We start from the raw sequence: 23,057 nt of genomic DNA, 5'->3' as shown, positions 1-23,057 counted from the left end.
GAAGGGGGAGGAGCGGCAGGACCTGGGTGGCAAGTGAGATCTAGGGGGCAGGTGAGCCCTAGAGGGACCGGCCCTGCGAACCCTTGGGAAGGGTTCGAGCCCAGGTTCCCCCACCACCCAGGAAGAGCCGCGGCGGAGGGGACGGGGCTAGATGTGACCAGAACGAGGGGTGGGGGCTAAGGCCGGCGGGCGCTTCCAGCCATCCAAAGTCCCCCAGGAATCTGAGCCCAAGAAAGCGGAGCTGGTTCAGCCTATCAGGAAGGGGGTGTCTGAGGAATCTGGGGAGAGCCCGGGGGGGGGGGGGCAGATCCTCTCTCTGGGTCTGTCCCCCTGGCCTGTCAGGAGGGGCTCCTGGTGAAAAGGCCCAGAGAGACCACAGTGAGCTGGGGCGGAGCTGGGACCCTGTCCTCCACAGACAGCACCTGTTCGGCCTCCTCCAGGCCTGGGAACGTAGCTGATCTGCTAATGAGTTCATGAGTCTGGCAATGCTTTTAGAAATCTTGAGTTCTAAGTGCTCAGGTAGCCCGGAGCCTGCTGGACCCTCATTTGAGTATATCCTCTCCCGTCTGCCTGCCTGCAGCCGCCCCCACCCCACCCCACTCAGTGCCACTGCCCCCGTGCCACTCCCAGCCCTGCCCACCTCTCAGCCGGGGTGCAGGTCCCCTGTGGAGATGCCAGTCTGGGGTAGGCTCCCCACTGTGCAGACTATTAACTCAGAACACGCCATTTCCCCTCTGTCCGAGAGCACTTACCACAGGGGGACTGATATTTTAACTCGCTCAGCCACTCAGTCTTTCAGGGAACATTCATCGAGTGCCTACTATGTGCCAAGGGGAACCGATGTTGAGCATAAACGCAGGGGACTTACAGACTGGTGGGAGGAGCAGAAATCAATGAAGAATGGCATAAACAACACATCACAGAGGAGCCTGGTGCCCGGCAGGCCTCCTGCAGGCACCTGTTGGGTGCATGCAGCTGCGACCAGTGCTCTTAAAGAGGGGGGGCTGTGAGAGCCAACAGAGGTCCACAGGGGCAGGGGAGAAGGGCACCCCAGACGTGAAGACCCTGCAAGAAGCATGGCTGGTGGGAGGACTGGGAGCCAGTGCCACTGAGGCAGAGCGGCCGCGGGCGCAGGGCAGGGGGAGGCTGAAGACACAGGGTGAGGCCAGCGCAGCCTTTGCCTCAGACCTCTGCGCTGACTCTGGCCAGGAACAAGGGGGCAGCCTGGAGACTCAGACAGGGGCCACCTGATCAGCTTGTATGTGGAGCAGCTGGCTGGCCGGGGCCCTAAGTGGGTGCAGGGGCCAGTGAGGAGACTGTTGCTAGTTAACTGGTTTGGGGCCGCCTCTCTACTAACTGGTGAGCGCCACAGGAGCGGGCCTATCCCTGATGCCCCTCTGAACCCCCCCACTTCCCCCCCCACACACACACGCAAAAGCTCACACATACACACACACACACACAGAGCCCAGCCTGGAGCGCAGCGAAAAGGTGCTCAGTACACGTTTTTTACATCGATAGGAAGTCCGTTGCCATGCTCAGCCCGCAGTCTCCGTGCCCGGGCCCGGCAGCCGGGCGCAGCGGGCGGGGGAGGGGAGCCAGGCTTCCTGCCAGCCGGCGTCCCGGTGGGAGGGGAGCCGGGCTCCCCTCGCCGTTCCCGTCCTCCATCCACTCTGTTCATAGCCACGGTCACGGCCACGGCCGCCAGGCCCCTCCTGCTCCCGCAGGGCTCGGCCGGCCCCGTCCCAGCCCTGGGCAGCAAGAGCAGGTGTGCTGGCCTCCGCACGCCATCCGGCCCTCAGTGGTCCCGGGGCTGAGGCGGGGGGGAAGGGGGGTGCCGGACGGGAGGCAAATCATAGTGTCCGGGGATGTGGCTGTTCTTGGGCGAGTCGTAGTGGCCGGGGGTCGGGCCGAGAGGCTGGGGGTGCTGGGAGCCCACGGGGTCCGGGTCTGGAGACAGAGAAGGGACAGGATGGGGAGGAGGCGGTGGCTCCTCCCCTCTGCCTCCTCTCCCTTCTCCCCGCTCCAGCCTCCTCCGCCCGAAGCAGAGCTGGAGCCTGGCTACAGGGCTGCTGGTGCAGCGTCTCAGCTGCCCGTGGGGGAGGCCACCTTGACCTGCCCCCTCACAGGACACGAGGACACTGTCACCTGCCCATGTGCCCTCCCTCCCCCATGCCCGCCCCCTGCCCGGTTCCACACTTTTCTGGGGACCAACTGCACACCATAGCCAGGTGCCACACGACCGCCATGTCATCCTCAGCCCGGTGAGGGGGGTCCCCCGCTCGCTCTAAGCAGCCATGTGAGTCCCAGCATCCTGCCGGTCTGGGCCCATGGCGGACCCCACGGCCTTGCTCCTGCTGCCTCAGCAGGCCACCTCCATGTTCTCTTTCTCCGGCCCTTCCTCCTCCCTGACGCTTCTCCCTCCCACCTCCCGGCCCCTGGCTCACCGTGGGGCAGAGCACTGGGCCCAGCGGAGGGATGGGGGAGGGGTGGGCAGAGCACTGGGCCCAGCGGGGAGGAGGGGGGCAGAGCACTGGGCCCAGCGGGGAGGGGGGGAGGGGGGGCAGAGCTCTGGGCCCAGCGGGGAGGGGGGTAGGGGGGGCAGAGCATTGGGCCCAGCGGGGAGGGGGGTGGGGGGGGCAGAGCACTGGGCCCAGCGGGGAGGGGGGGAGGGGGGGCAGAGCACTGGGCCCAGCGGGGGGGTGGGGTAGGGGGGGCAGAGCATTGGGCCCAGCGGGGAGGGGGGAGGGGGGGCAGAGCACTGGGCCCAGCGGGGAGGAGGGGGGCAGAGCACTGGGCCCAGCGGGGGGGTGGGGTAGGGGGGGCAGAGCATTGGGCCCAGCGGGGAGGGGGGGAGGGGGGGCAGAGCACTGGGCCCAGCGGGGAGGGGGGGAGGGGGGGCAGAGCTCTGGGCCCAGCGGGGAGGGGGGGAGGGGGGGCAGAGCACTGGGCCCAGCGGGGAGGGGGGGAGGGGGGGCAGAGCTCTGGGCCCAGCGGGGAGGGGGGGAGGGGGCAGAGCTCTGGGCCCAGGGGGAGGGGCTCACCGTGGGGCAGGGCACTGGGCTGCTCGTAGGTCCCGCTGTCCCGCTGCGGCTGCGGCTGCGGCTGGGGGTGGGGGTTCCGCGGCCTCTGGCTGGCCGGGAGCTGGGGAGGCTGCCGGTGGGGCGATCCTGAGGGGGGGCCTTTCATTTCCACGTAGCTGCTCTCCCGGGGGCCCCCCAGCAGGCTGGGCAGGTCCCGGATGGTGGCGTAGGGGTTCTCGCTGCTCAGGGAGGCCGTGCTGGCCCCCAGCCCGTCTTCAGAGATGGGCCCTGAGGGGGGGGCATTCCAGCTCAGGGGCGGCCCTGGCTCCTAAACCCACTCCCGCGCAGCCCCTCCCCCCCCTCCCCCCGCACCCTCGTGCTCGTACCTTTTCCGTGGAATGGGCCTGGGCCCGGGCCATTACTGTTGCCGTAGCTACAGCTGTAGCTTCGGTCCAAGCGGCTGCTACCTGAGGAGGAGGAGGAGGAGGAGGAAGCAGCCCGCAGTCACACTCCTGGGCTCAGCCTCCTCGAACCCTGGTGCCCCGAACCCCTCCCGCAGAGGCGCCTGCTCAGACGGAGCGGGAGGCCGGGCTGCACCCCCCGCCCTCCCCAGGGGCCCGGCGCCTACCCCTGTCCAGGTGCTTCCAGTCGGCGGGCAGCGTGGTGTGGTTATCGGGCCCGTGGGCTCCACCTGGCCGCTCGGGGGCCTGCAGGCTGGCAAAGAGCTGACCGCCGGGAGCCTGGCGGGGGAGGGGCAGGGCTGGAGCTTTGCAGAGAAGCAGGTGTTTGCCTCCCCCTACAGGGCCCCTCCGCGGCAGCACTGACCTTGTTGGGGGGCGGAGGGTGGGGTGAGCACTGGGACAGGGTGTGGTAGCTGGGGTTGGAGTAGTAGTGGCTGTAGCTCAGAGGGATATCTGCAGGAACAGACACGGGCGCGGGGCAACCCCCGTCGGAGACAGGCCTGGGCCCAGGAATGCTATTCTGACCCCGGAGACCAGGAACCAGCCCCTCCGACGTCCCTTCCTCCTCCAGCTCCTCACTTCCCAGCTCCCGGTCCGGGGGGAGAGCCAGGAGCCCGGTGCCTACAAGCCGGCTCCTGGGAGGTGCCCCCGCCCCCTGCCCCCCGCCCCCCGCGTGCTCACCTGGCATGACGTACTCGGAGCCATCCAGCCGCCCGCTGCTGTACGCCACCGCCAGGTGCTGGTGCTGCTTGCCTTTTTGCCAGCGGCGGTAGCCGATGAACAGTGCCACCAGGGCCACCACCAGGGACCCCAGCACGGCGATGCCAATCACGGCCCCCAGTGAGTTGTAGGGCACTGGAAAGGTAGGCATCATGGTGAAGGGCTCCTGGCTCCCTGGTGGGTAGGGGCGGTCATTCAGAACAGGGTCTCGGCTCTGCTGGTGAGCGTGGGGGGCTTGTACGGGAGAGACCCCAGGTGAGGGGCCAAGATCCCGGCAGGTGACCGGGCAGGTGCCCATGTGTCCTTGTTCCCTGGGGATAGTCAGGGCCCAGAGGAGAACTCACCGATCCTGCAGGGGGCACCGCTGTGCCCCGGAGGACACACACAGGCCCCCGTCTCTGCGTGGCACCTCTCTCCAAAACCACACTGGCACGGTTGGGAGCAATTGGCACCAAACATCCCCGGAGGACAGCCTGGGAGAGCCAGGGGGTGGGCGGGGTCAGAGGCTGCCAGGACACTGGGCCGGGGCTGACAGGGCACAGGGGCAGGGAGCCCCGCTTCTGTGGGTACCTTCCAAGCAGAGGTGTCCGGTCCGGCCTGGGGGGCAGAAGCAGCTGCCGTCCTGGGCGTGGCAGGTCCCGCCGTGGTGACACTGGCAGGGCTGGGCGCAGCTGTCTCCCCAGCGTCCCGGAGGGCATGCTGGGGGGACAGGTGGGCTGCCTGGGTGCCGCCCCCCCCCCCCGCCCAGGTGGATTCTGGGCCAGCAGCACGGACACCCTCCCCGCAGCGCCGGCCTCTCCCAGGGACGCCCAGGCTTTGAACAGTATCCACACTCGGTGACACACATGCTGGCCGGCAGGCCCATGGGCTCAGCCGCCTCCTGAACGCCTGCCCGTGGCTGCCTAATGGCCATTCTGATCAGCGGGGCCGGGCCAGGCGGCCAGAGCCGTCCAAACTTCCTGCCCTGGGTAGCTCTAGGCTTTTTTTTTTAAAAAAATATATTTTATTGATTTTCTACAGAGAGGAAAGGAGAGGGACAGAAAGCCAGAAACATCGACCAGCCGCCTCCTGCACACCCCCTACCAGGGATGTGCCCGCAACCAATATACATGCCCTTGACTGGAATCGAACCTGGGACCTTTCAGTCCGCAGACCGACAAGTAGCTCTAGACTTTTAAAAAAATTGTTTAATGTGACAGAAGTAAATGTTCACCCTGTTTAAGGTGTAATTGTTGTGTCTCTGATACTAGCCAATAATCTAGTAGCAGTTATTACTGAATCCCACGGCAAAGCTGTTCACCAGGATGGCTTTTCTCTCCCTGCCGGACAGTGAGCGCCCATCCAGCCTGTTTCATAGCAATAGCTTCTCCTTTCCCTTTGCAAAACCTATTTCACGTGGTTGGTTTGCGTTCGTCTTTCCCATGATGTTCTTCACATGTTTACAGAGGCCGCTGCACGGAATCCGTGCAAGAGCAGGCCTCCTTCCCCGGCTGCTGGCACCGCTTCCCTCCGGCCCCGGGGCCCGGGCTCCCCTCCGGCCCCAGCAGGCACCGGGGCCCGGGCTCCCCTCCGCCCCAGCAGGCACCGGGGCCCGGGCTCCCCTCCGCCCCCAGCAGGCACCGGGGCCCGGGCTCCCCTCCGCCCCCAGCAGGCACCGGGGCCCGGGCTCCCCTCCGCCCCCAGCAGGCACCGGGGCCCGGGCTTCCCTCCGCCCCAGCAGGCACCGGGGCCCGGGCTCCCCTCCGCCCCAGCAGGCACCGGGGCCCGGGCTGACCCTGCCCTCCCGCCGCAGCCCGCTGGTTGGTGGCAGCTGGATTCGGCCCCCGCAGCCTCCACGGCTTGCCTCGGCCCTTGCAGCCCCAGCTTCATCCAGAAGGCCGTCTGGAAGGTTTATTCAGCTGTCTGTTCTAATTAGCATATTACGCTTTTATTATCATAGATGTGAGAATGAATGAATGAATGAATGAATGAATGAATTAATATAATAAGAAACTGAGCCGAAACTGGTTTGGCTCAATGGATAGAGCGTCGGCCTGCAGACTGAAAGGTCCCGGGTTCGATTCCGGTCAAGGGCATGTACCTTGGTTGGGGCACATCCCCAGTGGGGGGGGGGGGTGCAAGAGGCAGCTAGCTGATCAATGATTCTCTCCCATCGATGTTTCTAATTCTCTATTCCTCTCTCTTCTTCTCTGTAAAAAAATCAATAAAATATATTTTTAAAAATGATGTTTCTTTCTAAAAAAAAAAAAAAGAAAAGAAAGAAAGAAGAAAGAAAGAAACTGAACTTGTGGCCTGGCCGGCGTAGCTTAATGGTTGTGCACTGACCCAGGAATCTAGAGGCCGTTCAGTTCAGTCCCGGTCAGGCCACATGCCCGGGTTGTAGGCTCGATGCCCAGTGGGGGGTGTGCAGGAGGCAGCTGATCGATGATGTTTCTCTCATTGATGTTTTTATCCTTCTCCCTTCCTCTCTCTCTAAAAGATCAATAAAAAACGTGTGTGTGTGTGTGTGTGTGTGTGTGTGTGTTTAACTGAGCTTATGGCTTCCCTCACCCCCTTCCCTAGGTCTCCCAGGGAGAAGGTCAGGAAGCTGTTCTCCTGACCTGTTCACTGCTGCATCCTCAGCACCAGAATGGAGGGGACGCTCTGTCAGCTTTTGTTTACGTCATTTATGTAACTACCTGACTCGGCTGGTCCAGAGGCTTCTATCCCCAGCAGCAGGGGGACAGAGGCCGCCGGTTCTCAGCCCGCCCTCCGGCAGGCACCTGCTCTCAGACCCACGAGCCACCACGCACCTTGGGAGCAGTCTGAGCCGGTCCAGCCGGCCAGGCAGTAGCAGGTTCCATTGGAGGGGTGGCAGGAGGAGTGGTTGGCACACTTGCAGGGCACACAGCGTTTGCCATAGCGGCCGGGCTGGCAGGCTGGGAGGAAAGGGCTCCTGGTGACCGGGGGCCAACAGCCCTTGATCCCACTCCCTCCCCACCTCCTCCCCTCTGGCCCCAGGATTGGAATCGGTGGGAGAAGACAAGATGGCAGAGCGGAAGGCTTCTGACACCACGCGCGCCACCTGCTGGCGGGGGCGGAGGAAGGCAGCCTCACCTCTCTGGCAGGAGGGCCCCCGGAAGCCAGGCACACACACGCAGCTGCCGTTCTGGGGGACACAGGTGCCCCCGTTCCTGCAGGTGCAGCTGTTGCTGCAGTTGGCTCCCCAGAGGCCCTCGGGGCAGGGCAGGTGGCAGCGGGCACCTGTGGGAGAGAGGAACAGGGTGAGCCTGGCCAGCCCTGCCCCTTCCGTAAGGGTTCTTCGGGACACATTTCTTTCTTTTCTTTCTTTTAAAAAAAAAATATTTTTTTTTATTGTTTTTTTACAGAGAGGAAGGGAGAGGGACAGAGAGTTAGAAACATCGATGAGAGAGAATCATCGATCAGCTGCCTCTTGCACACCCCTTACTGGGGATGTGCCCGCAACCAACATACATGCCCTTGACCGGAATCGAACCTGGGAATTTTCAGTCCGCAGGCCAACACTCTATCCACTGAGCCAAACCGGTTTTGGCTGGACACATTTCTTGGAGTCTGCTGGTATACCCCCAACTCCACAATGGTCACCCAGAATGCTCACCTGTCCAGCCAGCCTGGCACCGGCACTGCCCATGGACAGGGTCACAGCCCTCCGAGTGGTCGCAGTCACAGCGATGGGCACAGCCTTCGCCAAACTTCCCCTTCTGGGGAGGGAGTGGAGGGGAGGGCAGGCTGGTCAGCTGAGGGATGCCATGCCCCCCTCCCCCCAGGCAGGAGGCTGTGGGGCACTTACCGGACAGGGGAGCTGGCAGTGGACCCCGTGCCACCCAGGGGTGCAGGTACAGGCTCCGGTTTGGGGGCTGCAGGCCGCCTCGTGGGCACACTGGCAGCTGGCATTGCAGCCGAACCCCCAGGTTCCAGGCGGGCAGGGCACCGAGCAGTTGCCGCGTTGCCAACCTAGAAGGGAGGCTTGCGGGTAGGCATGGGGGCCGGCTCCTCTCCCGGGGGAGCACACGCTAAGCACTGACTGCACCAGGCTCTGCGCTACGAGCTGGGGGTGAAGTGGGGGTGCTCGTGGTCCCTCACAAGAGACAAGCATCTACACTGTCAGATGTGTCACGGATGCCTCTTCTGCAAAATGAAGGGGGTCGGCAGCAAACCGAACGCTCACAGAGCCCCAACAGGTACCTAAGTGAATTCTCCCCCTCCTGTGGAAGAGCGGGAACTGGAGATGGAGGTTTGTAAACATACGAGAGAGCTAGCCTGTGTCAGTGCGCAGCCTACAGGCCGCCACCCTGCACCCCTGGAGATCTGGGGGCCCTGCCTGGCGCTGCCCCTCCGTGGTTATGTATCGCGGGGGGCGAACAGGGTCCCCAAAGAGGGGCCTTCTGGGCTGGGTCTTTAAGGTAAGGTGACCAAACGTCCCGCTTTTGGTGGGTCAGTCCCGATTTTTAACCATTTGTCCCGCATTGCCGAAACCGGTGTGGCTCAGGGGATAGAGCGTCGGCCTGTGGACTGAAGGGTCCCGGGTTCGATTCCGGTCAAGGGCATGTACCTTGGTTGTGGGCACATCCCCAGTAGGGGGTGTGCAAGAGGCAGCTGATCGATGATTCTCTCTCATCGATGTTTCTAACTCTCTATCCCTCTCTTTTCCTCTCTGTAAAAAATCAATAAAATATATTATATATATATATATTTATTTATTTATTTATTTTTAATTGTCCCGCGTCCCGCTTCGGGACTTTTTGAAAACGCCACGGGACGCGGGACAAATTGTGAAAAATCGGGATGTCTGGTCACCTTCCTTTGAGGATAAGTGGGCTTTCTGCAGCTAAAGAAAAAGCAAAGTGGAGATTCCAGGAAGGAAGGAAGCAGCCTGGCTCCTTTCCCACGTCCCCGCCGCCGCCCAGAAGCTCCCCCTTTACCCAGCCGCCCCCCTCCTCCCCGGGGCCCGCCCCTGCCCGCCCCCGCCCGCCCCTCCCGGGCGCCCCGTTACCTTCCTTGCAGACGCAAGCGCCGTCCACAGGGGAGCAGGCGATGGCGTTCTCGCAGGAGCAGCGCGAGGAGCAGTTGAGCCCGTAGGTGTCGGGCGGGCAGAGGCTGGCGCAGTGCGGGCCCTGGGGGCCGCGGGCGGACCGTGAGCGGGGCTCCGCCCTCCCCGCCCCCTCCCGGGTCCGTTAGCTGGGGCTCAGCTCACCGTGTAGCCGGGCGCGCACCGGCAGAGGCCGCTGTCGGGCTGGCAGAGGCCGCCGTGCAGGCAGAGGCAGTGCTCGCGGCAGCCCGGCCCGTGCGTGTCGCGCGGGCAGCTCTCGTTGCAGCTCAGGCCGGCCCAGCCCGGCTGGCACGAGCACTCCCCGCTCATCGGGTGGCAGCTGCGGGCGAGGCCGGGGCGCGCTCTGAGCCGGGGCCTGGGCCAACCCAGACCCCTTTGCTGGGGAGCGGGGACAGCCCGCAATGCCAGGGGAGCGGGCCAAGAGCGCCCTGCTACCCCGGCCCCAGGCCCCTTTTCCCTCCTGTGGCCCCATCCCGCCCGTGCATGTGCCCCGGATAGGACCCAGGTCCCCGGGCCCACCTGAGGCTGTGCTGGGGGTCGCAGGCGCAGGGCAGCTGGCAGCTGAGGCCGTAGAAGCCGTCGCGGCAGAGGCGCTCGGTGCAGCGGTGCCCGGTGAAGCCGTGCTCGCACAGGCAGGCGCCGTTGGGGAAGCAGCGGGCCCCGGGCGCGCAGTCGCAGGTCTCGGCGCAGTCCTGTCCGAAGTGGCCCACCGGGCACTCCTCCCGGCACCTGGGCGCCCGGCGGGGTGAGCCTGGCCGCCGCGGCCCCCCTCCCCGCCCCCGCCCCCTCCCCGCCCCCGCCCCCTCCCCGCCCCCGCCCCCCTCCCCGCCCCCGCCATCCCGATGCCACTCACCTCTCCCCCGTGTAGCCGGGGGCACAGCTGCACTGCCCCGTCAGCGGGTCGCAGAGGCCCCCGTTGTGACAGCGGCATTCCTGGGAGCAGTTGGGGCCGTGGAAGCCCTGGGCGCAGGGCAGGGTGCAGATGGCGCCCTGCGGAGTGAGAGGTTGGCAGACTCCCCGGCACCGGGTCTCCCCCTGGTCCCAGGACCCTCGAGTACTCCCACACCAAGAGCCCTCACACCGCTCCGGGGCCCACAGGCCCCCCGCTGCACGTGCACCCTCCCCGAGCCCTCCCAGCCCCACCCGGCCCCACAGGCCCCCCTCATACCATCCAGCCAGGCGGGCAGCTGCAGGAGCCGCGGGAGGCCTCGAAGACGCCCCCGTGGTGGCAGGGAGAGGTGCTGGGGCAGAGGAGGCCAGCGGGGCCCTGCACACAGGACACCTCACAGCTGGCGGGCAGAGCAGGGGAGGTCAGAGTGGGTTGGTGTGAGCAAGCAGGACCTGCTCCCGTGGCCCTAAGGCCTGACTGCAGGGCTCAGTGAGCACACCCCCACACACACACACCCCCCCACACACACACCAGCCCCCCGTAGGGGACTATGGCATCAGAAAGCAAAACTTGCCGAAACCGGTTTGGCTCGGTGGATAGAGCCTGGGCCTGCGGACTGAAAGGTCCCGGGTTCGATTCCAGTCAAGGGCATGTACCTTGGTTGCGGGCACATCCCCAGTAAGAGGTGTGCAAGAGGCAGCTGATCGATGATTCTCTCTCGTCGATGTTTCTAACTCTCTATCCCTCTCTCTTCCTCTCTGTAAAAAATCAATAAAATATGTTTAAAAAAAAAAAGGAAGCAAAACTTTCCGGGACTGGAAATGGCAGAGACACAGCACCACCAGGTGCGGCAGAGTGGAGGCCCCAGACACCCGGTCTGCCTCCGCCTCGGCTCCTGCTGCTCCTTCTGGGGGCCTCTCCCTGCGTGGAGGTCTCAGCTCGGGGTCCTCCATGCGGCCAGGCTGTGGCTCCCACCTAGTGAGCCTTCTCCCCTCCCCCCCTGGGCTCCCAGCCCTCCCTGTCCCCGGCCCTGCCCGGGGCTCCCTGTCTCCGCCCCACGTGATGACATGCTTCCACACGCATGCTCTCTCGTGTTATCTTCACAGGAACCTTCCCACGTGGTAAGGCTGTTGCCGCTGCACCGACAGGAACCAAGCTCACAAAGCCAATGACTGGCTCCAGGTCACTCAGCCGGGGGCGGCGCGAGGACTGGATTCTGGGCCTCTGGGCGCCGCCCCTCCCTTCGGAGCCCGGCGGAGTCCCCGCACACGCCCGTGGGTGCCAGCGGGGTCCTGTGCCTGTGCCCCACCACACACACCTGGGCCCCGTCCTCTCCGGGGGGCAGGAGCAGGCTCCGGTCCGGGGGTTGCAGGGCGCCCCGTGGCAGCTGCAGGGGAGCTGGCAGGCGGGGCCGTAGCGGCCAGGGGGGCAGGGCAGAAGGCAGTGGGGGGGCTGCAGGCCGGCGGGGCAGGAGCAGGCCCCGCTCTTGGGGTCACAGGAGCTGCTGTTGCCACAGCGGCAGGGCTTGTCGCACTGGGGTCCCCACACGCCCGGGGGACAGTCTGTGAGAGGAGGAGGGTGGGAGAGGTCACCGGGGTCTCCCCCTCCCCCCCCAGCCTCCAGCTAATCCCTGTCCCTGTCTCCCATCCCCCACAGAAGCCACATCTGGCTTGGCCCAAACTCTGCCACGTCCCCGGCAAAGGCAGTGGAGAGCAGCGGCCGCCCACCGGCAAGCCCTGGTGGTCCGTGAGGTCCGAAAGGGAGGGCGGGTACCTGCCAGGGCCCTGGCCCCTGTGCCCGGCTCGGAGGGCGTGCCCCAGGCCCTGCCATCGCTCACCACTGGAGCAGTCGTCGCCGCGCCAGCCTCGCACACACTGGCACCGGTTGGGTGCCACGCAGCGGCCGTGGACACACTCCTGGACGCAGAGCGCTGGGCGGAGACGGGAGGGGAAGGGGCTTGCCAGCCTGCCCTCACCCCCTGCACACTGAGCCCGTCTCCCTCCCCCACCAGGGCCCGGCCCTCTGAGCAGCACCCGCCTCTAACACGCAGAAAGCTGAGGATTCGGGCTCCGGGCCCCTCCGGGGAAATCCTGGAGGCACCCGAGGGTCCTCTAAGGGGAGAGGGTCCTCAGGGAGCACCCAGACAGGGGCGCTGTCCAGAGACTGGGGTCCAGGGCAGGTCAGGCGAGGCAGGGGCTGATGGCGGGCCTCAGGGTGTTGAGATGGGGGGAGCGGGGACAGGAGAGACCGAACAGCAACAAGTCAGAGACAGAGAGACAGGGGCAGATGCAGACATCACACACACACACACACACACACACACACACACAGTGAGAGACACAGGCAGACTGGAGCCGGGAGAGCCAGGACGCCGGGAGGCGGACAGACTGCGGAGGGGCATGCGGAGGGGCGAGGGGAGGGGGGTGTCCCTAGGGACGCCGCCAGGTGAGCCGGAGGAGGGGGCCCCCAAAGGGCAGAGGAGTCCCCCGCCCTCCGGGCCGGTGGCTGCAGGGAAGGCCTAGAGGGGCGGGCTCAGCCCCTCCCACGACCCGACCCGCCCCGCCCCGCCCGGACTCACGGACGCAGGCCCCACGGCTCTCGTAGAAGCCCTGGCAGCACTTGAGGCGCTTCCGGTGGTCCATCTTCACCACCTGGCGGTAGACTGTCCTGTAGACAACCCTGGGGAGGCCGAGGGCCGTCAGGCTCCCTGCCGAGGCCCAGCACCGCCCCCCCGAACCCCGCCCCCAACGCAGAGCAGCACTGTGGGAGGCCTGGGCCCGGCCAGCGCTCTGGGCTGGGAGAGCGCGGACCACCCCACCCCGGAGGGCCCGGCGGCCAGATGCTTCCTCCACACCCCGAGGGTCCCGAGGAAAGAATGAGGGTGTGTGGGCGCAGCCGCCCAGGAGGGGGCAGGGTACTCACGTGGGCTGGGGGCAGGTGTGGGGGCTCAGCCAGGGCTGGCTGCAGGCCTCCGAGGGGAGCACACTGAACGGGCGCGAGTGGGACTCCTTGGTGGTGGTGGTGAAGCTGCAAGACAGGAAGGGCCGGGGCCGGCCCGGGGCCGGGGCAGGGAGGCCTGAGCGGGCACGGGGCCGGAGAAGCAGGGGGGAATCTTTGGGCTGGCTCCCCCAAACCTAGAACGAACCCACATCCTGCCCTCCGGTCCGAAGGGATCCTCCCAGAACTGGAACATTCCCGGAGCCCCCTTCCCCCCACATCAGAGCCCCTTCTCTTTTCCTCCCTCCTCCTCCCCATGCAGGGAGATGGAGGTGGCGCCCACGTGTGGGTTGCGGCATTTCTGGCCAAATCCTGCCTCCTGCCCTAGGCCTTGTTTCCCTGCCCTGTCCTTTATGCCTCCCTGGGCCAGCTCCTCTGCTTACCCCCCCCCCCCTGCTGAAAATGGCTCCTATTCTGTGCCCCGTCCTGCAGCCAGACTCCCACCGAGGCCAAGGGCCTGCGATAGAGAAAGGACAGACAGGGGCAGAGCTGGGAAGGAGACTGAGACAAGGTCAGAATCAGAGGCAGCCATGGAGGGGAGGGGAGCGCAGAGCAGAAACAGGCAGGAGGCGAGGGCTGGGGAGAGGGCGGGCGGTGGGAAGAGGGGCCCGCCCTCGGGGGGAGAGTGGGGAGCTGGGGGCCTGGGGCCCTCCAGGTGCAGCAGGGCCCCTCTCACCTTTCCCAGAAGCTGCAGGTGTTGGGGTCGTTGGGGTTGAGGGTTCCGGCCAGCCCCAGGCCCAGGGCCAGGAGGAGGGAGCGCAGAGGAGGCGACATGGCGGAAGCCTGCGACATGGCGTGACCGTGCGGGGCCCGCAGCCACAGCCTAGGCTCTGAGGACCCGGTCTCCGCGGAGGCCTGAGCAGGTGAGAGGAGACAGGCTGCTGCCACGCCTCCTGCCCCGGCGCCTGGCCCAGCTCCCAGGCTCGTTCCTACAGGGTGGCGCACCCAGCGCTCACACCGCCTGCCTGGGTGCTGTACCCAGCGCTCACACCGCCTGCCTGGGTGCTGTACCCAGCGCTCACACCGCCTGGCTGGGTGCTGTACCCAGAGCTCACACCGCCTGCCTGGGTGCTGTACCCAGCGCTCACACCGCCTGGCTGGGTGCTGTACCCAGCGCTCACACCGCCTGCCCGGGTGGGGCACCCAGAGCTCACACCGCCTGCCTGGGTGCTGTACCCAGAGCTCACACCGCCTGCCTGGGTGCTGTACCCAGCGCTCACACCGCCTGCCCGGGTGGCGCACCCAGAGCTCACACCGCCTGCCTGGGTGGCGCACCCAGTTCTCACACTGCCCCCCTGCCTGGCCGTCCTCCCTTGACTCTTCACCTTGAGTTCTCACCTTCAAGGTGGAGCCCCAAGTGCCACCCTTGCATCTCTGCTCTGCTCCTTGACCCCCACTAGCAGACTGCCCCCCCCCATTCCTTCCGGAGCCCCGGCACTACCCCCCCCCCCGCCACACACACACACACACACACACACACACACACACAAACACACCACTGTTCCCGTGCCTATTTCCTGATCATGCCTTTTCTCTCCGAATCTCCAGCCCCAGCCCAGCCCTATCCAGGGCACTTCAGTATTTACACCAAGGTTTGAAACCAGAGCCAATGCGGGCAGGTTAGAGGGAAGCCCCCCGGGCTCAGCTGGAGGGAGAGCTTTCTCACAGTCAGAGCAGTCGGCAGCCTCGGGGTGAGCTCCCCATCCCGCGTGTGTGCAGGCCGAGGCTGGGACGAAGGAGGTAGGCTGGGTCCAGGTAGGCTGGGACCCCACAGGGACCCCACAGGGACCCCTCTCCTCCGGGTGGCCTCCCTCCCACGCCCTCTGGCCCTGCAGAGCTGCAGCCCCCCACACACCCAGCCTCTCCATGGACCGGTGAGGACCGATGATGCTCAGCCCGCAGCTCCTGATGTCGTGTAAGTAGCTTGAGATCCGGCACGGGGGGGTTATTCACACCATGGAAATGGAAACACACACACACACACACACACACACACACACACACACACGCCAGGCCGGCCGCACACAAACACATCAAGTCAGTCCAACACTGGCCAGTCATCACTGCACCCAGCTCCAGGAGCTGTCACCCGAGGGGGCCCCCCCACCTGGCCTCGGGTTTAACGAGAGCACCCACCGTCCTCGGGTCACCCGTCAGCCATCCGGAAGTGGGCTCCTCTCCCTCCTCCACCCCAGCCTCGCCCCATGGGTGGGAAGCGGGTCAGGGTCCAGATGAAGCCTGTTCTGGGAGGCTGAGCTCCGGCGTGGCCGCCCCCGCTGCCGGTTTCAGATTCCATGTTCAACGTTCCTAAGATCGGCCCGGTTCCCGCTCTGCACCTCCCGGGGCGCTCACATCTGCTTACGATTTGGGAGCAGCGAGGTCGGCTGCTGGCCCCCTGCACCCCCGAGTATCTCTGGAATGCTCAACGCCCGGCCCCACACATGCCCCCCACCCACACACTCCCAGGGGCCCCGGAGCTGCTCCCAGCTCCCAGCTCCAGCCAGAGCCTCGCCCGCCTCACCGGAAGCAGAGACCCCACAGGGATCCCTCTCCTCCCAGGTGGCCTCCCTCCCACGCCCTCTGGCCCTGCAGAGCTGCACCCCCCCCCCCAGGCTGTCCATCACAGCTCCCTGCGCCCACAGCTCCGCCTCTGGCTTTGTGCTTCCTCCCCCGAGGCTTCGGCCGCTCACTCACTACCAGTCGCTCACCAGGCCCCTGCGGCATCGGCATCGGGAGCTCAGGTGAGCCCAGCAGCCGCTGGGTGCTGTGTGTGGTCGGCAAGGTGGCCTCCAGGCCAGAGAGGGTCCCGGGGGACCCTGGTGCTCAGGGTACTGAGCCTAGAAACAGGAAGTGGAGCTGAGATGGAATGTGTATTTGGGGGAGGCAGCAGGGAGTGGGGTGACTCCATTTCCCCACTGCCCTCAGCTCCGGTGGGATGTGAGGGAGACCTCTCTCTCCAGCGGCTTGTCGCTCACGCTGAGGAGGTGAGGGGATTCGGCCTGTCCTCCGGGACCAGCAGTGTCCTTCAGACCCCATAGCCCGTCCCAGGGCCCCACCCCACAGCCTCCCACTCATGCTGCCACCCCCTCCCAAACAGCTCCTTCCCCCAACCTCCAGCAGCTACGCCCTCTGCCCCGCCCCCAGCCACTGCCCCAGGCCCAGGGCCTACCTCCAGGGCTGCCCTGTCTGCTCCCAGGGGGCCTCCCACCTCTCCCTCAGGGCTCAGCGGCCAGGGCCACGGGCAGCCCCCAGCCCTCCACACATCACCCTGCCCACCTTCCTCCTGCTGAGCCTCCCGGGGGGGCCTGGCAGGGGCCCCTGTCCTCAGGCTGGAGCTCCCTGTCTGGGTCCTGGACCCCCCCTGGCTAAGCCTCATCTCCAGCCACACCAGGACCCAGGCTTCCCCTGGCTGGGACCTGCCTCAGGCAGAGGCCCCAGTGAGGTGGGGAAACCTGCAGCAGGGGGGATAGCGCAGGAGGAGGGGCCGAGCAGATAGGGCTCCTGGCCCCACAGAAAGTCCTTCTTCCATTCACATCAGCCCCTCCCACCGTCAGCCCCGCCCACCTCCCCTCCTCCCACCACCAGTCCCCCCATCTCCCTCCTCCCATCTCCCTCCTCCCACCCCCCTCTCCCACCAGCCTCCAGAGGAGCCGGTTCTCCAGGGGCTCTGAGGGGCCTGGAGGTGGGCAGGGAGGGTGAGGAGAGCCGGGGGGCATGGCAGAAGGCTCAGTTTGCCAAAGGGCCTCCTGGTAGCTCGGAGTTCAGAGGAAGTGTCAGCTACTTGGGAGTGGGGCTGGAAGCAGGGTGCGGTCTGGGAGACCAGTGGGTAGTCAGCAGGGAGCAGGGAGATGGGATGGGGAGCCTTGAAGGGAGGGGACGGGTTTGGCCGAACCCTCCTTCAGCCCCTGAGGGGGGGGAGGGGGGTGCACAGGCCTGACCAGGAGCCCAGTGAAGCGAGTCACTTCTCTCTCCTCAGCGTTTCGTTCCTGAGGGGCACGGGCGCCTGAGGCCCTGGTCCCTTCTCTCCCAGCCCCTCCAGCCCCCGCAGCACTGGACCCTGTGATCGCAGGAGCCGCTCAACTGCTGGCACCCCACCCCACCCCAGGGGCCCTCAGTTCATTCACGGAGATGTGTCCCCAGGCCCCCCTGCTCCTTCCCCTGCAGAAGGCCCCTCCCCCTGGCGTAACCCCCTTCCTCCCCCGTCTCTGGCGTGAGGCACCGGACCCCTTCCCTCACAGGAATGATAATGGAGCCACACGGGGGCTGAGGGCTTCGGTGTGGAGGAGGGCGGGATGCTGAGCGATTAACTCGGCTCCTCTAATTGAAAGCTCCGATCAGCCCACGTGGCCGGCATGATCACTCCTTTCACAGATCAGGAACCGCGGGCACCAAGAGGGCGAGTCGCTGGCCCAAAGCCGCCAGCAGCACCAGGGCTGTGTCCCAGCCTCTGCGGAGCCCGGCGGGGCTCCCAGGGGCTCTGTCTGTATTGGCAGCCTCGGTGCCGGAGGGGAGCAGCCTGGCGGGCGGGCGGCGAAGGGGATGGGCCGCAGCGAGAACGCTCCGAGGCGTGGGAACGGGATGTGTTTACAGTGAAGAATGGGCTGACACTTCTCTCCCCTCCACCTCGAGAGGCAGAGCAGCTGGGCTCCCGGCCAGGCCCCAGGTCCCAGGCCCCCAGGCCTCAGCCCTGTCTGAGCAGCCCCAGCACCCCTGCCCTCTCCGCCCCCCCTGCAACCCCAAACCCCCACCGAGCCCAGCTCAGCCGCCCCTGCTCTTCCCCAAGCTCAGCCTGGTTTGGGGAGCCCGCGAGCTCCCCTCCTGTGCCACTGCCCCGGCTGGGAGGAGGGGGTGCGGAGGCCCCGGGGGGTTCCCAGCAGACAGAGGATCCATTTCCACAGACAGCACACACACAGCCAGAGCGGGACCTTCCACGCTGGCCCTCCCTCCCTCCCGGCGTCTCTTCTCTTCTCAGATGCCCTCTGAGCTCTGCATCCCCTCCCGCCCCACCCGAGCCTGGTTCGAACCGTCTGTAACCCGGGGAGGACAGGAGTGCCTCCCTGGCGGGGCTGCTGGGCAGACTGAGGTCTGAGTTAGTGCAGATACTGCGGAGAGCGCATAGGTAATGAGCTCGGTGAGCGCTGGCTGCCTCAGCCCTGCACCCACCCCTGCCCCTTGGCACTGTCCTAGCCTTCCAGTATTAATTCAGGAAATGCCGGGTGTGTTTCTGAAGAACCCCGGGGTGGTCAGGAATAGGAATAGGGCCTTAGATGCTGACGGGGAGAGAAGAACTGGGGATTGCGGGGCGGGGGCGGGGGGTGGGGGGCGGGGGCTGCCCTGATCCCCCAGACCTAACCCCCCAGAACAATGGGCTGGCCACCAGATCCTTCTTCAAGCCAAAGGCGGCTGACAGCAGGCTGCCTAGATTCTGCTTCCCAGGCCCTCGGCCTGAAAACCACCTCCACCTCCTGGCTGGGTTCCGCTGGCCCCTCCTCTCTCTCTCTCTCTCTCTCTCTCTCTCTCTCTCTCTCTCTCTCTCTCTCTCTCTCTCCCCCCAACTCTGGGTGTGTGTGTGTGTGTGTGTGTGTGTGTCCCCTCCCCATCTCGGAGTCCACAGGTTCTGTACTCACGAGCTGTCACACGCGATGTGACCTCAGGCGGCAGCTGAGCCCTGTGAGTCCACTCACACTCCCAGGCTCAGTGAGGGCTTCCTTCCTCCACCGGTTTCTTGTCTCTCTCTTACCGCCCCTCTCCTCCCTCTACCCCCAGGCCGCCATGTGCTGGTGCAGCATGCTCCCTGCCCAGGGGGAGGCAGGAGTGGAGCCAGCCGACCCGCTCACTCAGCGTGTGTCCAGCTTGGTGCCCTGCCTCGCATCTCCGCCTCTGCCTCCCTCCCAGGCTCTATGTCTGTCCCTGCCCTTCCCTAACGTACCGTGGCCGGAGAGACAGGATCCCTCGTCCTGTCCACTCCGTGAGATCCCCGTCTGAAGACCCCCGCTTCCTCCCGCGCAGGAACGCGCTCCCACCCAGCTCTACACGCCACACGGTGCACACATACCCATGCTTGCACACGCAAGCTCAGAGCCCCTCCTGTGTGCGGCCAGGCCGGGCCTCCGGGACACCAGGCATGTCTGCCGGATGGAGGGACAGGAAGCCTGCATGTTCGCGTTCGTGCCAGAGGCGGGCGGGGAGGGGCAGGGGTGAGGGGCCGCCTTGCGCTCTCGGTGGCTCAGGAAACAGAAGCTAGAGGGTCCTCCGTCCGACCTGTTTACTCATCAGGAAACAGGGAAACTGTGGGATCTGATTCACCGAGCTCCTCCACGCCCGCTGGAGGTCGGCGCCGGGGCCCGGCCCCACCCTCGCCACCACCCGTGGGTGCGAGTGACCTGCCCAGGGACTGGCTGTCAGCGGCAATGGCAGGGCCAACCTCCCCTCAGAGAACCAAAGAGGAGCCCAGGCCAGGAGCCAGCTTCCCAGTGGAAAACTCCCCTCTGGCCCCCCGCCAATGGGTGCTCCTCGCCACCCCCGGCCCCTCCGAAAGCACAGCTCCGCCCTGGCCACCGCCCCTCTTACTGCCTCTGAGGCCCACCCCACAGGAAAGGGCTCCAGGGCCTGAGCCCCCCCCCACATGCCCAGCCTCAGGGCCTCTGCCCTGTGCTCCCATCACACTGCACAGCCGCTGTCCACAGGCCTCTCACCACTCAGCCGCCTCTGCCCAGGCCACCCTGACATGCCCGGTCCTGCCATCCTTCAGGCCCGCCTCCCCCAGCCAGCCCCTGCAGTGGCTCCAGACCTCACCCACTCCCGCCTGCCCTCCTCACCACAGCCCCCGCTCCCCACCCAGTCCCCTGCCCAAAGGAGACCTGGCTGCTCTCCCCCTCTCCCCCAATTCTTGCCTAAGGCAGCTCCACACTGGACACGGGTCCATGCTTCCTGAGACCCCAGCCGAAGGCTGGGTACCAGTGTCCTCCGCTGAGGGCAGGGGGCCTGTCCCGGGCCAACCCACAAGCCCACAGCCCCCGGAACACCCAGTGCTGACAGGCTGAGCAGGTGGTGAGTCCCCACCGGTGAGACTGGGCCCCCCTCCGACCTGACTCCTCCCCGAGGCCCCATTAGTGCGCCATCGTGCTGGCCGGGCCGGCGGAAACTACACGTTTGGCCGGTAAGCCCCGGATCCTGCCGCCCCAGCAGGACTCCGCCTCCGGCGGGGGGATGGGAGGAGGGAGAGGTGTTCGGAGGCTGCGGCTTCTCCCGGGCGGGGCGGGCGCACTGGGCAGCCGAACCAGGCCCTCCAGACCCAGCCCCGGCCAGACGACGAACTTCCTTTGTTACAAAGTGAAAGGGAGCTTCAGACCTGACCCCCTGACCTCCGGCAGGAACTCCTGGGGCTGGCCTCCGAGTGCCTGTGGGAGGAGTGCCCCTCAGTCACACCGAGTCACCCGTGTCCCCCGCAGCCCAGGGCAACGCCCCCCGACCATCCACTCCGCCTCCGAAATAGAGGGACAGGGCGAGGCCCAGAGGCCACGGCTTTGTGGGGGGGGGCGGGGGGCAGAGGCAGGAGAGGGGACCAGGAGGCCCTAAGCCCCCCCACATGCTGTTCCTCTCTGGATTCCTCTATCGTGCCCCGTGTGGGGCGGTAATACCAATCGCTGTCCCATGTTACATGTACCCTGTGGGCTGGGTCCTTGCTTTCCCTCCTCTCAGCAATCCTAGAACGTGGGTGCATCTGCCTCCCGCTTTGTAGGTGAAGAGACAATCCGGGGAGTGCAAGGCGTTTGTCCCAGGCCAGAAAGCCAGCCAGGGCCCTGGGTTTGGACCAGCCGGGGCAGCCCCGTCGAGGTCCTTCTCTCCTGGGGTTTCTTTCTGGTCTTCGGCCGCTGTCTTTCCTCTGTCTCCCCCTCCCTGCTCTTCCTCTCGGCCTCTGCTCTGTTTTTCTAAGTTGGCCTCTCTCTCCAGCGGGCCCCCCCCCCCCCCCCCCCGCCGCTCCCTGTCCCCCTCTGAACCTTGTTGTTTCCGGGAATCTCTAAGGCTCTTTATTTCCTTATTTATGTCTCTCTCTACCTCTTTCTCTGCCCCTGCCTCCTCTTCCTTCTCCCGCTGGCCTCGTCCCAAAGTGCACGTGCCACGCATGCGGCCAGCACCCTCCTCGGAGGGAGAACGGGCCCCAGCACCCCTCGGGGCCCCAGGAGTCCTCTGCCCCAGGCTCCGTGGAGGCCGGGCCCCTCCCCGGCAGCACATGTTGGTGTGGGAGGCAGACAGAAGCCCGCGACCTCTATCTCTGTCCCGGCTTCCGATTGGTGGAGGGGGCTGCCCCGCGTTTCCTCTTCTGGGAACGGCTGATAGGGAATGGTGGGGGTGGGAGCCGCGGGGAAACCAATGCCAGCCGCCGCCTCATCCCCCGGGAAAGGGGAAGGCAGAGGGGTGAGCTGGCCACCCAGCCGGCTGCCAGGCGGCAGGGAGGGGAGCCCCATCGGCAGACTGGCAGACTCGGGAAGACCTCAGAAGTGGGAGGGGCAGCAGCAGGGGACAGGAGAGCCGGCCCCACACCCGGGCTCCCAGGGGCACACACACAGCGGTCCTATGTCATGGACTAGGGTGGGATGGGGTTCAGAGAACAGCTCCCTGCCCGCCCCCCGCCCCCCAGGCCCAGCTTAGGCCAGGGAGCAGAGCTGACCCCTGCCCAGTCCTGCCCGGAGCTGAGGTCTGGCTGGTCCTGGGAACCAGCACAAGCTGTTCCCGTCCCCGGGGACTGGGAGCTCAGGCCGCCCGGGGAGGCTGCTCGGAGAAGGCGGGAGAGCAGAGTCCACCCTGGCGGCTGAGCATGGGCCGAGGGGCGGCCCGCCGGCTCTCCGGAGCCGGCCCTGCCACTCCCCCAGGCTTGCTGTTGTCACTACTTCAGACCATGCTGAGCCCTCGGGGTCCCTAGAGGACCCGGTGCCCGTGACCTTCGGTCAACTTCCCGGTCCTCCCAACAGGCAAAGCCCAGAGCGCCAGGAACGGGCACACCGCCTCCTCTTCAGCCTCCTCACAGGCAGTGAACACTGACCGGGGGCCACCCACCACCCAGGAGGCAGGCACTGCGTGTTTAGAAATGAGAAACGGAGGCAGGAGCGTGAGCCTCTGGACAAGGTCCTACCGCTCATCAGGAGCAGAGGAGAGACTCCACCTGAGCTGCCTGACTCCGCTGTGCTGCCCACAGCTCCCTGCGGCCAAGCAGGGGACCCGGTGCTGGTCCCTCCCGCCCGGGAGGGGGGCAGGTGGAGGCTGCCCTGGCCTCAGGGGGCGCAGCCTCCTCTGCTACCCGGTGCCCGCTGTTTCACCATGCACAGCGCCCGTGCCCCTGGGCCCCCTCCTACAGCCACCCATGGCATCTCCCCCTCCTCTCCCAAACCACCCATGGCATCTCCTCCCCTCCTCTCCCAAACCACCCATGGCATCTCCCCCTCCTCTCCCAAACCACCCATGGCATCTCCTCCCTCCTCCCCTCCCCGCCCGGAGCGCTCAGACCCCGGTCCAGGGGACCTCCCCGGGGCGGCGCGGCCACTCACCTGCCGGGGCCGCCTCTCCGCCGGCCGGGGGCGGGGGCCGCCCGGGAGGAGACGGGACGAGGGTCCCGCGTGGAGCCCCGGCCGGACTGCGGCGGCGGAGCGAGGCTGCGGCCGGCGGGGCGGGAGCGGGGAGGCGGGGGCAGGAAGGAGGTGGGACTCGGGCCGCCGCGGCAGGAAGTTTTCACAAGGAAGCGGGAGCGGGAGCCGGGAGGGGAGAAGCCGGGAGCCGGGAGGGGAGAAGCCGGGAGGGGAGAAGCCGGGAGCCGGGAGGGGAGAAGCCGGAGGGGAGAAGCCGGAGGGGAGAGCCGTGCTGCGGGGACGGAGAGGCCGGCGGCCCCTCGGCGGGCGGCG

General features: G+C 66.4%; 1 protein-coding gene across 4 annotated transcripts; it reads right to left on the bottom strand.

The window, feature by feature from the left end:
- Positions 1 to 1,487: 1,487 nt before the first annotated feature.
- Positions 1,488 to 22,833, bottom strand: PEAR1 (platelet endothelial aggregation receptor 1). 4 transcript variants are annotated; one of them, XM_084866740.1, is made up of 24 exons: positions 22,707 to 22,795; positions 20,513 to 20,561; positions 13,838 to 14,016; positions 13,087 to 13,191; positions 12,743 to 12,843; positions 12,002 to 12,094; positions 11,483 to 11,726; positions 10,444 to 10,564; positions 10,129 to 10,265; positions 9,795 to 10,004; positions 9,420 to 9,594; positions 9,219 to 9,339; positions 8,016 to 8,179; positions 7,824 to 7,926; positions 7,301 to 7,447; positions 6,997 to 7,122; positions 4,775 to 4,903; positions 4,549 to 4,677; positions 4,166 to 4,378; positions 3,849 to 3,937; positions 3,652 to 3,763; positions 3,410 to 3,490; positions 3,045 to 3,311; positions 1,488 to 1,950 (listed from the first exon to the last, which is right to left on the bottom strand). In XM_084866740.1, the coding sequence occupies exons 3-24, from the start codon at positions 13,951 to 13,953 to the stop codon at positions 1,799 to 1,801; spliced, it is 3,135 nt and encodes a 1,044-aa protein (XP_084722866.1). In that variant the 5' UTR covers positions 13,954 to 14,016; positions 20,513 to 20,561; positions 22,707 to 22,795; the 3' UTR covers positions 1,488 to 1,798. The 4 variants fall into 4 exon arrangements, with proteins under 4 accessions (XP_084722866.1, XP_084722863.1, XP_084722864.1 ...); XM_084866737.1 differs by lacking the exon at positions 20,513 to 20,561 and having other exon boundaries at positions 22,707 to 22,833; XM_084866738.1 differs by lacking the exon at positions 20,513 to 20,561 and having other exon boundaries at positions 4,166 to 4,339; positions 22,707 to 22,833.
- Between the last annotated feature and the right edge of the window lie 224 nt (positions 22,834 to 23,057).

Source organism: Pipistrellus hanaki (assembly GCF_964339955.1).
Source record: "Pipistrellus hanaki genome assembly, chromosome: 18".
In the NCBI taxonomy this organism is placed as follows: domain Eukaryota; kingdom Metazoa; phylum Chordata; class Mammalia; order Chiroptera; family Vespertilionidae; genus Pipistrellus; species Pipistrellus hanaki.
Note: the sequence above shows the minus strand (reverse complement) of the source record. Positions and strands in the feature narration are given on the sequence as shown.